This window comes from Caloenas nicobarica, chromosome 4 (genome assembly GCF_036013445.1).
Source record: "Caloenas nicobarica isolate bCalNic1 chromosome 4, bCalNic1.hap1, whole genome shotgun sequence".
NCBI classification, from domain to species: Eukaryota; Metazoa; Chordata; class Aves; order Columbiformes; family Columbidae; genus Caloenas; species Caloenas nicobarica.
Genome location: NC_088248.1, coordinates 551,787 through 564,739, shown reverse-complemented (window position 1 = coordinate 564,739; position 12,953 = coordinate 551,787). Strand labels below are relative to the sequence as shown.

Genomic DNA, 12,953 nt, shown 5'->3' with positions numbered 1-12,953 from the left:
GTGCTTGGAGAAGCCTCCCGGGGCAGGAGAGGTGGTGCTCCAGTCAGGCCCAAGATGGGAAGCTTGGACCACGGACAGATAGCTGACTCGTATTAGTTACAGCGTCACTAGGTGAAGGGCTCAGCTTACACCCAGATATATGCAAGGCAAATTGTAGTAGTGGGATACTTGTATTTGTTCTGGACCCCACGCCCTCTTTCCTGGCAGCAGAAAGGTTAAGCTTTGGTGGTCTTGCCCCTACTTTTGTGCTCACTCCGATGCTGGCTGGCATCCCTGCTCTTGCCTGGCTCTCGGTGGCTTTAACCGAGACGCTCCCGCAGTCGATTGGTCAAATGAAGCAAAATGTCACAGGGGGGAACTATTTTGATCCCTTTCACTGGGGGGGCAGAGGGGAGGGATAAAGGGGGCCATAGTAAATGTCATAACAGACCTGAAGTTTAAAAAGTGTTGCTCCAAGCGTGGACAATGTTTGCAGGGCTCTGTCTCTCTCTTTGAGCTGGGTCGAATGTGGAAGGTGAGCTGCTGCAAACCACTGTTTCTCGTCCTGCTCAGGGAAGCCAATGGAACAGGTGGTTCTGTGGACAGACTGGAGGTAGGTCTGGGCAGCCCGGCGCGGGGCGGGACGGGAGGCAGGATCCCTCGGGAGATGCACTGGCCTCCAGCTGAAACCCTAACGCTGCCTTTTCCTGCTGCGGCAAACCTGGTATTTCAGAGGTTTTGCTGTTGATACAGGACAGGAGGAGTAAAAAACTTGGGTGTGAGCTGTTTTGCACCAGGTTCTGTTATTGTAATGCAGGAGAGTTTTGTAGACAGTCTTAGGAGCTGGACAGTCCTCAGAGAGCAAGCTCTGGGGATTTCCCAGGTGGCTGTAAAGTCCTGTGTCTTGCATTTGAAAGAGTACAAATGTCCAGTGGGAACCTGTCCGTTTTGTCTTATGTTATTGCTTGCTTGATAGATGCTGTGTGGATGATTACAGAGTGATTTCATGAAAATTCGTTTTTATCCTGCATGTGATCTGTCTAGCCTGTGCTAGCACATTACAGTTACTTCTTGGATAACATCAGCATTGTGGTTTGTTGTCAGTGGCAAATGCTCTTGCTGAGCCAACTATTTCACCTGTTTAAATCGTTAAGATAAATGGCATAACATCTCCCTGGAACGTTGTGACAGCGAGATAAACTTGTGTTTGGTGTTAGGAAAAGAAAGGTTGTATGTTTGCCTGTATCTCTCGGAAACAGTTGAATGTTTTTAGGCCTTAATCTGCAGCCATAACTACCCAGCTACAACCTGCAATTATTAATTGGGAGCAGAGCCAGTAAGTGCTGCAGAGTTGGAACTGGCATTCTGAGAATTGTGGAAAACAAAGCTGGGGAGTGAAGCAGCAAAAGGAATTGGTTTGTGAAAACTGCATTTACAAGAAACAGTGAGAGACGGAGGATGACAGGGGATGCATATAGGGGCTCTGTGTTTGTCAGAGAGACCTAGTTACAATAGAAAGATGTGGAGTAAGTGTCTTTGAGTCATTCCCTTTTCCATATTGGAAAGCCTGCTAATTATGTCGTCACAAAGCATTTGCATGCTGAAGATGTGCAACTTGATAACGCATGATAGATTGTGTTATAAGTGTGACAATAATAAGGGCATGTCTAAACACACAGCAAATATTTTCTTCTCCTGTGGAAAATGTTTACACATAAAAGCAGAGTTAAGGTTTTGTCAGCCAAAGCAGTAGATAATGATAGCAAAAGCAGATGCCTCTAGTAAAGTTGATTTCTTGTAAAAAGTGAATAGCTGGTTTGTGCAAATGTACGAGTGAGAGGAAAAACGTAGAGAGTCTATTGATATCTCTGCAAAAGTACTGTAATTTGCTAGTACAAGAAGGTGAGTGACTTTGCAAAATGCAAGTCAGTGTGGAGCCAGGTCACGAAGGAAGCAGCTGATGGTTAGTTTTCAATTCGAGAAGAGCCCCTGGCCGCTTGGGACCAGCCAGCGCTTCTCAGGGAGTGAGGGAACCCTTCCCCTGTCCCCTGCTTCCATCCTCCAGCACCGCTCTGAGGAGCAGGGTCTGCCCAGGAGACCCTGCCTTAGCACAAAGCATGGTTTTCCCTGCCACCCTTCTGGGAAACAGCTTGCTGTGGAACAATGACTTGTTCTGAGAGCGCGCAGGGCTGCTGGCGGCTGCAGCACAGGTGAGAAAGCCAGAAGCATAAAGCTGGCTTCTAGCCAGGGACATTTCTTCTTGCCATTCTTCCTCCTTTCATTTTCTTTCCCCACCCCAAAAGCATGGGAATGTAGTAATTGCATTTTGACCCAGTTTCCATAATCACTGTAGCATAGACTTTGAAAGGGAAAAAAAAAAAAGAAGGGAACTTAAGAATGAAAACCAGCCATGAGCTCGTACCAGTGGGGCAGGAATGTGAGCACGCTGTTAGAAGTATGCACTAACAGGCTTGTAGAACAACTGCTGTCCTGCTTGTTTTTACGGGACAAAAAAGTAATTGCATTTACAGTTTTTGATATTTGATCCCTGATATGCAAACCTTATAAGATTGAACTCAGGTTGTCTTCAGATGAAGTACTCTAAGCATAGGTGCTTGTGTAAAGTGCTTGGATTTTCAAAACTTGGCCGAAGATTCATGGCAGCCTTTCTTGTGGTTATTTCTGGCACCTCTGGCTGCCAGTTGGAACGTGGGGCTAGAGATATGTGTGGAAGTGGAAAGGAATGGGTGTGAGTGCTTGTGTGGAGTAGGAGCCTTTTAATAGAAACAGGCTTGATTTAAGATGGGGTTTTGAAATTGCTCGAGCAAAGACTTGGGGAGCAGATGTAAGTATGAAATCCAAACCCATTTCCTCATTCCTGCTATTAATACAAGGCGAGGGGAAAATGGTCCTTTGAAGTGATTTCAAATGCCAATTAATTGCCCTTGGAATCTCCCTGTCAGTTCGCTAAGAAGTCTTGGTGTGAGGAGGAAGCTGGAATGAAAGAAGGGCAGGGAAGGTAGAAAGACAAGACTAGAAGACACTGTCCTGAGTGAGGGGAGTACAAGATGCTCTGACTGGTGCTACACCAGTGTCCTCGCTGCCTCTGCTGCTTGTCTTTGCTGCTGGTGGTGTCTTTGCTCTCACTTCCATTCATGTGCCTTTCTCTGGCTTGGGCTGCCACGGGGCTGTGTGTGAGCGGGTTTGTCTGGTGGGTTGTGTCAGGAGGGGGTCCCAGAAGTGCGTGTTCCAGGTGGAGGGTTTGTTTCTGCATTTGTACGTGTTGGTCCGCAGTGTGACCCCTCACCCTTTGGGGTTCTCACCATAATATACTTCAAGCGTCAATACATTTCAGGGGGAAAAAGGGTTGAGTGAAGGCTGCTTGGAGGGTATAGGTAACGCCTGGAATAGTTGCACCACAGGCCTAGGAATACCAGGGTGCTTGGGTGTGTATTGTGCTGCCGCTGCTGCGGTGGAGAAACCAAGGATGTCACGGCACTGGGCTGTGTTTTCCCCACTAAAGGAAGGCTGGAAATGAAGACAAAAATGATGTGCTGGAAGGCAACTGCAGATGTTAGCTTGATAAGAAAATGCTCTGTTCTCAGAGGAAGACCTGCTCAGTGCCTTGAGGATGTCCTCTCCATGGTGGGGAAGGGGAGGAGCATTTAGATGGGACCGTGAGTGTGGGGAAGAAATGCTGGTGAAAAGTTCAAGACTCTAAGAGATGGAGATGATCTCTGTATGTTTGTAGGAATAAAATGATGGCTGAGATTCTCCAAAGGAAATATTTTATTCTGGTGTTGTATAAGCACAAAAGGAAAGCTTGCCCTTTGACAGCATTACTATTTTCTTAAAATGCTCCACCAGAACGTGCGGTCCCTTCATATCTGTCAATACTCTGTCATGCCCTGAGTCCCGTAAAGCACACAGAACAGAATGTTGTCTCAAGACAGTCGTCTCCTGTTGCTACATAAATGTTGAGGTGAAGCCTGAGTTTATTAGTTTTTAAGGCAGAAGATATTGTTTCTGCACATTTTTACTTCATACAGTGCCTTAATTTCTATTAGTCTTAAGCTGATATGCCTTGGAATTTATTTCGCTTACTGGAAATCGGTAGTTGAGTCCAATTGCATACTTGGTCTGTCTTTTGTATGTGGGGGCCAAGTCACCTAAGCTATTCTTGCAGATGAGAGGTTCTGAGGTGCTCAGGCTCCGCTGTCTTTCCATACTGGTTCTTGCAGGGCTCCAGGCAGTCCTTGGCCTTGAACTTTGGATCAGTTGTCTCCTTCCCATGGAGAGCCGACAGGGCTTTGCTCTGCCGTGGGCCGTTGGCTGCAGCCTTCTCAGGGACTGCTGCTGGAGGAGCTACCAGAGCTATTCAGTGAGCAGGTCCCGTGGGCAGACCTCTCCTCGGTGCAGTTCTCGGAACGCAGCGGTGGTTCCCGTAAAGCGCTCAGCTGTTGCTGAACACTGGGAACGGTGGTCAGGGTTGGTCAGGGAAGGCTTTCACGCCTAAAGGCATCTCTTCAAAGCTCTTGGGATGGAGGGCATTGCCTTTGGGTGATCTCAGGTTTGGTTGTCTCTCCCGTTGAGATGGATACCGGGGGCTGGGGCTGCACACGGGGCTGCTCCTCATCTGCCCAGGCTCGCGGAAGCTGCTGGGCTGGGAGAGCGCTGGAAGAGCCGCCAGCTCTGACGCTTTTCCCCTTCTAGCCTCGTGGCTTTGGAGCAGTCGTCTCGCCAGCAGCGTTCCTTGTGTTCTGCTTCTCCTTTCATCGTTCCTGCATTTAATAAAATGGCATTCTGGTCAGAGAAGGCCTCCAACAGCAGCGCTGCTCCCTCACGCGATGTTGTGATGAGGAGGGGCAGCTGTTGGTAGTGTTTCTTTTCTCAGGATTGTTCCATTGCAAAGTACTTGGCTCCTGAAACTTGCTGTAGGGACGCTGTCTGCAGTGGGAACCAAGGTGTCCCTGGCTTGCCCGAGGAGACAGGGCAAACCCTTTGCTAGTAACGCTTGTGGTTGTGTCTATTGTGATTGTGTGTAATCTCCAACTGAAAAAGAGCAAGAGCTTTTTATAAGCAGTTTGGGTTTTGTTTGGTGGTGTCGTTTTGGAGTTTTTTTGGCCCTGTTTTGGCTTGGACAGCACATTTTTCCAGTTTCACTTTCACTCTGCTTTTGTCCCTAAGATACTTTACTCTTCAGACCGTCCTGAAGGGGCAAAGACCTTTTGGAGTTACGTGTGCTGCTGGGGAACAGTTGTTTGCTATGAAATAGTCTCTTTCTTTTGGAACTGCCCAAAACATGATTTAAAAATCATTATGTCCTCAAAGCTTTATTTCTAGAACACAAATTTCTGGCTAAATATGATCTGCCAATGTTTGGTTTTAAATGTTTTGTTTAGGATATGTTTACATAAAAGACTAAAGAAACAGCAAGAGATGTGAAAATCTAAAGTAGTGAATGATAATGCTGCTTAATTATTTGGAAAGAAAAGCAAACTTTTCTGATGACCCACAACAGACCACGGGACAACACACTGAGGCCTTTCCCATAGGGAAAAGAGGTGAACAAACCTTCGGTGTGTAGCTTTATAAGTTGTATTCCACATAAAAATGACCTGGCGTTTAGAAATGAAATGACAGGAGGGAAAATGTGATGGAGTTACTTAAGGTCTATTGCAAGTACCAGTTGTTCCTGTGTAGCCTTTTTCTCCGTATCAAAAGAGGTGTCCCCCCCGAGCGAAAAAACAGGCAACACTTTAAAAGCCAATCAATGGAAAAGCTGTTGTTCACTGGCAATAAACAGTATGTATTATTAAAAACAGGAAAATGGTTAAAGGCAAAGATCTGAGGTGAAATGAGAAAAAGAAGAAACTTTTAGATGATTATCTGTTGTTTAAATTGGCTCAGTAAGGGAAAAACAATATTCAAAGAGCAATAACCCAAACAGTATTGGATATCATTTAGTGGTTCATTGTCTGGAGCTAAGTAATATAGATCTCCATGGACTTTACTATGTGGTTTCTTGTTTTGATAGTTTTATAGCTTTTTTTTGCAAATATCTGTCCCAAGATAACACCTGGGAAGGACAACCAGGTGCACATGTGGTTGGATTATAGAGAGTTTTGTAATTTATCAGTATCGCACCCATATCTTGACTTCATGGTTGCTGAGACGACAAACGTGCTTATCAAAGGCATTTCCTATAAATATGCAGTTTGTGGCTTATACTGTCACAAAAGCTTTGTTCTCTTTGATCAGATGAAGCCATAAGCAAAGCCTTTCAGGTTCCATGGTGCAGTTCTGGATGCGTTCGCCTTGTGAAGAGAGCATTTCCCAGCAGGCGGGATTTCACAGCAGAGTTACTTCTTGCTGTGGCATGCTGTATTTTGGATTTTCTGCTGCTGCCATTTGGTGTGTCCAAAACCCTGTGGAGATGTCCGCAGAGCATTTCATCTTGATGGAGGCTGTCAGATATAGGACACTTTCGAAGAAGATGTTAATATCTGATCTGGGATGTCACCAGCTGGAAAGCTGTTAGATTCGAATCCCTCAGCACAGCGCTGCCCTCTACCTCTTGTAAACAATTGCACTGGTAGGAAAGTTCTGTTGCACAGTCACCTTATCACATTCCACCTTGGAACCTGGGCACAGCTGGATTCAGTTGGGACTTGTTTGTATCAGGAAAAGATGGAGTCTTGGATTAAGAGGATCATAGTGACGTGCTATTCAAGGTACTCTTTCCTGCAGGACATTTGATGCTCCAGATGAGATGCTATCTGTGTAGGAGAGGCAAGGATTCAGTTTTGGAGAAGCGGGCAGAGTTTCTTTTCCTGATGTACATTGCCTCCTAACGCTAATGCCTGTCACCATCTGCTTGTTGGAGGGTATCTTCAACCAGAGCGTAAGAAGGTTCATTGAGGGGGCTGCTGCTTTTTTAATAGTAAGTCGCAAGCTTTGTCTGTGCTAGTGGTGTTGGTGGACTTGGCCTTACACTGAGAGTGGGTGAGATTTCTCCATGTCCTTCCAGTCAGTGATAAAATATTAGAGGCTTTTCTAAGGTGGTGCACCCTGAGAAGGATTTTGATAAAGGTGATGGTTAATACTTTGTGAGGATTTGGTGCTCAGACAGATGGGCCTGGACCACTGTACAGGTGCTGTACAAAAGGACCGAAGAACCTGTTGGCCCATGCCTCTCACCTTTCTGGTTTTTTTTTTTTTTTGGCCTTGGATGCCAATAGCTGAGGAATGAGGAAGCGAAAGAAATGCTTCTAAATGACAGCTGGGAGAGAGACTGGGAAAAAACCAAATCCTCCTGAATAAATACTGGCCCTCTCCTGAGCAGCCTGTCCATACCTATCACAGCAGAGAAATGCTTCCAGTTCTCTACCCCATTTCATGTAGATACAACCAGCGTTGAGCTAAAGGGGGTTGAATTTAGCCCTGTGACTTCTCTCCCATCCCAAGAAGTGAGAAAAATCTGTGTCCCTTCTGACCGGCTTTCTGTATGTACTCGCTTTGAAGCCAAGAGGCCGTGTGTTTAGAAGTACGGAAGTGCTTCAGTCGGCTGGGCTGCTCCGTTCTTTTTTAGCCCTCTCCTCCTTCACTCAGTCTAGGGGGGTGAGTAGCTGTTGTTTCAACATCCCAACAGTTGTAGGAGGCGGAAGCGTATATTTCAGCATCCTATGCTCTGGTGCTTCTTGTGGGCATATAAACAGATCTACTTTATTTTAGCACAGCCCTATGTTTTCGGCTCTTTGACCAAAGACTGGTTTGGCTTCACGCCCTCCAGCACTGAGCAGGACACAGCTCAAGGCGTGAGAACTAAGTTGGCTTCCTTAACCTCGGAGGCTTCCAGGGAGGGTCCCGGCGCAGCGCCACAGCCCTGCGCAGCTCCCTGTTGCTGTCAGGCACGGCAGGTTCCGTGCGTGGGGGAGTTGCTCTCACGGCAAAGGTGAAGGCATGATTTTGGAAGGGAAAATGGGAATTTGAGAAAATGGGATCCTGGAAGTGGTAGTTGGTAAGGGACTGGCAGGTGTTCTTGCAGATCTGTGCAAAGCACAAACTAGTGTTGCTTCGCGGTCAAGTAGAACACAACACTTATTTTTTTATATTCTGATCTCCTGGTGGTTAACCCTCCAACCTTAACTAGGGATCTATTGAAAAAGCTGTTGAGGAGAAGGCACTCTGCTATCAGAAGTGATGGGGTAAGGTACCAGAGGCAACTGACCCAGACTCTGAAATCCTCAGAGCGCTCTCCTGTCTTGGATGTGAATGAAGAGTCTTGTGGCCTATATGGCTTTCCAAGTGATCCAGGATTGCTCATTGCTCTCAAGCAGACTTGATGTATTATTAATGATAAGCACATCTAGTGCATGTTGCAAAATAAAAACCAACCAAACCTTAGTCCTCCAGCATTCAAATGTGTGTCACCTCAGCGGAATGTCGTTGAGCACCTCGTGTCTGTGCCTCCTTTGGCAGATGCCGGTGCCGGGGAGCTCGGCTGCAGCTTGGCCATGGGGCCCTGTGCGTGGTTCCGCAGCGGCGGGGCAGAGGATCAGTCGGGGGGCTGAATTAGGACTCCTTTGGGCTCTGAGAAATCAGCTCCCTGTTGAGCGTTGTTCTCACAGCTGAGGCAGGACTATTAGAAAAATGGAGAACCTGCTAACCGAGTTTCAAAAGCTAGCAGGTTTACTTACACTAGACATTTAATAACCAGATATCTGGTAATGCTTGCTAAGATGTTATGTTCTGTCCAGATTTCCTGGGAAGCGGATGGAAAGGATGGACAAGTCCTGATTCTTGGTGATCTGAGTACAAGTAGGGAATACAAATGTGAGAGCTACAGAAGTGGTGTTTGTGGTTGCCCGTAGAAATCAGTGCTATGGGATGAACTCAACTGTAGTACTAAGGAATGTAGTGGAGGAATTTGTTGCATTGAGGTCAACAGCTAGAATGAGCTGTGTAACTCTCTCTTTTTAAAACAAAACAACCCAAAAACCCCTCGAAACCAGAGGTCCTTTGGAGTAGCCATGATCAAGGATTGGGTCCTGAAAATATGCAGGCTTGATTTTGTTGATGTAAAGAGGATTACTTGGATGCACAAGTGTTTTCAGGGTTGAGCCTGCTTTTGTAAGTGATGACTTGGCACTGACCATTTTTCAACAAAGGAAAAAGATATAAAAAGAATCTGAGATAAGTATGACTGTGGTCTCTCTGCACCTAGTTCTTTCTGTTGAAATAGCTTTATCCTCTGAAACTTCCTGACTTAATCCAGTGCAAATATTTTATCACTCAGTAGTCTGCACAAACCCCTGGAAATGCAGGAGCTGCCAGTTTCCATCTAGTTCAGTGTCATCTATGACAATGCTGTGGTCAGCATGAGCGGCTTCCGAGGAGCCTACCAGAAACGCTGTGAGATGTATTTATGGAATAACCTGCCAACGGGGACTGTTTCACCCTACCCATTCGACTGAGCATGTGTGTTTATTCTGTACTCTTTACGATCTCAACTTGGGCTGTTCTCTTTATCCGTATACGTGTCAAATGCTGTCATTAACGATACCTTGTGGGATCTTGCAGGAAAATCACATGCTGGCCGAGGAAGCAGAACATTAATTTGTGTATGTGAGTGTTGAGGCAGGATTTGTTGTGCTGGTGGCGAGCGGGAGGCTGGCGCTGGGGAAGCCTGCTGGCACACCTCTGCTTCTCAAAGTCTCTGTGCACCAGGCTGAGGCCAAGGGACTTAAAGGTGTGTTTAAACAGACAGCCAGAGACTTCCCCAGCAAAACTGTGTCTTCAGTATGTGTTCCGTGCATGGAAAGTTAGCAGGCTTTGGGTCCTGAGTGACGAGCTGATCTCTGTATATTACATCAAACAGAAAAAATACTGGAAATGACTGGATAATTTTTTAAGAGGGAATACGTGGTCCTAAGTGTATAAGACATGCCAAAGGACCTATATACAGCATGTCGGACAAGTCAGCACCTGCTGATGTTTTTTTATTTTGTCAGTCACAATGACAGGATTGCCAGGTCACTTTACATAGGCATTTTCTGTATGTGAGGTTCACTGATTCTCAAACTTGGCTGACATGACTGCTCTGGCTCTTGATTTAAGGACTCCTGGAAATGGTTTTGGTAGGGTTTTAGATCATGATATGTAGTGATGGTATATTTAAAGACTGACTTAAAATCATGCATCCTAACGTAAAAACATTTTTAGTAGGTGGAAAATGAAATGCATAGGTTTAGGATGACAGTGGTTTAAGTTACAATGAATTGTGAGCAAATGGAATCGGTATGGGAGTTATTTAGATTTGTTACTGAAGTAGTGAGCTAAGAGCCAGCTGCTGAGGAGCATCCAAGAGATGCTTTCACTGAGGAATCTGAACGCTTGGGAGGGATCCCAAAACCTCGATTAGTTGTCAAAGTGGCAAGAAGCAACAGCAGTTTTCTGAAGGAGCTAATATGTTTTCCTTCAAGAGCTTCCCAGTTAATTTATAAATACAAGTGAAGTTGAAAGTATGAACTAACCGGAATGTCATTAAACCATGAAGAGAGTAGTCCTTGATCCTGAGCATTGTGTATGCCTTTGGAAGAGGGGTAGATGTGTAGTTATCTGCGTTAGGAGTTCACTGTACAAAGCTTCTCAACTGATTTAGTGCTTTGCTTTTACGGGGCCTGCCTTTAGTTCAAAGCAAATACAGCTCTAAGCGATGAAAGTCATTGCTACGCTGTCAGTGTCCCACTGGAAACCCACCAATTATTTAACAACAGGGACTTAAGGCACTTGATTGATAAAAGGAAGCAGAGGAGCCCAACTCCTGACCAATTTTTGTGTGGACTATAGCTCCGAGATGTTTCATGAACAGTTAAAGAGATGAGGGGACAGCAGCTTAAAGGCAGTTCCCCGTGTTCAGGGGCTGGGGAAGGCGCAGAGGTGACAGCAGCAGAAGGGAGACGGGGATTCCGCAGGGAGGTCACTCCTGCAGTGCTGTCCCTCCCGTCTGCAAGCGCTGTGGTTTCTGTTGCTGCTCCTTTTTTATGCCTGTATAAAGGATTGCACATTGTTGTTCCCTAATACAGAATTTGGATGGGTGACAAAAGTGGAGCTTGGCAGTTGGGTAGCTGAAGAGGCAGTTGCCGTGTGGTAACCCTAAACCTTGCTGAAGAAGTGGAGCTTTTCCTCCACGGAGCTGCACACAATAGTCGCCTTTGTTCCCCCGGGCATCCGTGTCCTTTCTCTGGATGGATTGCTGCTCTGCCATGTTACTTGTGAGCTGTTTGCAGAGTCCTGTTATTTGAAAATATTTTGTGCATCTTGTGACCTTGACCTGGACAGTAAAGCTGGGCACAAGAACCCCAGCCTGCTGAACAAGATTGGGCATATTGATGTTAGTGCTCTCTTCAAATACCAGTCCAGAAAGAACTTTGGAAGGGCAGTTGGTGTCAGGAGCAGTGTGTGTGTGTGAGAAACGGGAACTAAGCTACACATGTAGACAGCAACGACTGTCCTGTAAATAGTTGGTGACAGGTGAGCCTTGTCATGCAAGAAGCTAAGGAGGAGCACCACCTGAGCTATTATTTCCATGCAAAATTGTAATGAACTGACCTACTGATGTTGTCTATGCTTTTCCTGGTTTTTTGTTTGTTTTTCTTGCTCTGTAGTATTTGGTTTTGTCGAAGGTGCTACGGCTGTTGTGTTTGCACAGGCAGGGTTCCTGTTGCGGGAGCGCGGTGTGCTCTGTGCGGGATCGCAGTCTGCAGTGAGCCGTGCGGGGGAACCTGCTCGTGTTGTCCCGCGGTGCCGTCCCCCCGCACCCCGGGGGAAAACATGCACTGCTGGCGTTGCCGGGCGGCAGCTGGGCATGTCCTGGGCTGCGGAGCAGGGCAGCCGGGGAAAGCACCGTTTGCATGTGGTGGCTGGAGAGGTAGCTATAAAAAGCCGGCCAGCGAGTGCAGACCCGACGGAAAAAGTGACGTGACTCGGCTTTGGGGAGCGCGCCCTCAGCCCCCGGTGCGGCGGGGCGGGCCGGTGCGGTTCCCACGGGGACACCTCGCAAACTTGCCGCGGGCCGCACCGCGTCTCGTCCCTCCCCGCCCTGTGCCGGGCGGCCCGGGAGCCGCCGGCCGTGTCTGCCCGCGCACCGATCCGCGGAGCACCTGCCCCGGCGGGGCTCGGGGCGGCCGGTGCCGGGCAGCGGGGCGGGGACAGCGGGCGAGCCCGGAGCCCCAGCAGCCCCGGCCCCCGCAGGCTCCTCCTCCGGTCTCCCCGCCCCGGGGCCCCGTGACGCCGAGCGGCGGCCGAGCTCCCGGGGAGGGGAGCGGGGGCTGGGATGGGACGGGATGGGAGCGGGCGAGGGGACGTCCGAGCCTGCGGGCGGCTTTAAATGCGGGCCGGGGCGGGCGCCGCCAGCAGAGCCGCTCCTGGCTGCCGCCGCCCGGCCGTGCGGGCCTCCGGCGGGCGCTGCGCTCCCCCGGGCAGACCGGCGCCAGCGGGCAGCGAGGCAGGCAGGCGGGGGTGCGCGCGTACGTAGATATATAGACAGCTAAACAGGTGTATATACGTCGTGCGGGCGGGCAGCCGTGCTCCGCATCGCCTGCCGAAGCCGCCTCGCCGCGCCCCGCCCGCTGCTCCCCGGCTGCCCCGCAGCCCCCGCCCGCCGCCAAGCTGGAGGAGCGCCGCAAGCCCGAGCCCCGGAGGTGAGCGCGCCGGGGAGCGGGAGGGTCAGCGGGACCCCGAGGCACCTGCCCGGCCGCCCGCCGGTGCCGTCGGCTCCTTCACGGGTGCTCCGTTGAGCATCCGCGCCCGGGGCGGTCTGTCCGCGTTCGCGGCCGGCGCGGGAATCGAGCCGCTCCGCCCGGCGTGGCGGCCGCCGGGGTGAAGTGCCGCCGGCTTTCACGGAGAAGTACATTTCCCGCCTCCCCCCGGCTCGATTGTCTTTCATACAGCTTAGAAATAGAGCTTGTCCC

At 48.9% G+C, this 12,953-nt stretch overlaps 1 protein-coding gene across 6 annotated transcripts in view; it reads left to right on the top strand.

Annotated features, from left to right (window-relative positions):
- Positions 1-451: 451 nt before the first annotated feature.
- The window catches only part of SLC4A4 (solute carrier family 4 member 4), a 179,576-nt gene continuing 167,074 nt past the window's right edge, over positions 452-12,953 (top strand). For 3 of the 6 annotated variants that reach the window (XM_065634421.1, XM_065634420.1, XM_065634426.1), the window contains exon 1: positions 452-592. In XM_065634421.1, coding sequence (XP_065490493.1) covers positions 561-592 — 32 coding nt within the window. In that variant the 5' untranslated portion in view covers positions 452-560. Of the gene's footprint in view, positions 593-12,432; positions 12,684-12,953 lie in introns of those variants that run through there. The other 3 variants (XM_065634425.1, XM_065634424.1, XM_065634422.1) reach the window with 2 other exon arrangements.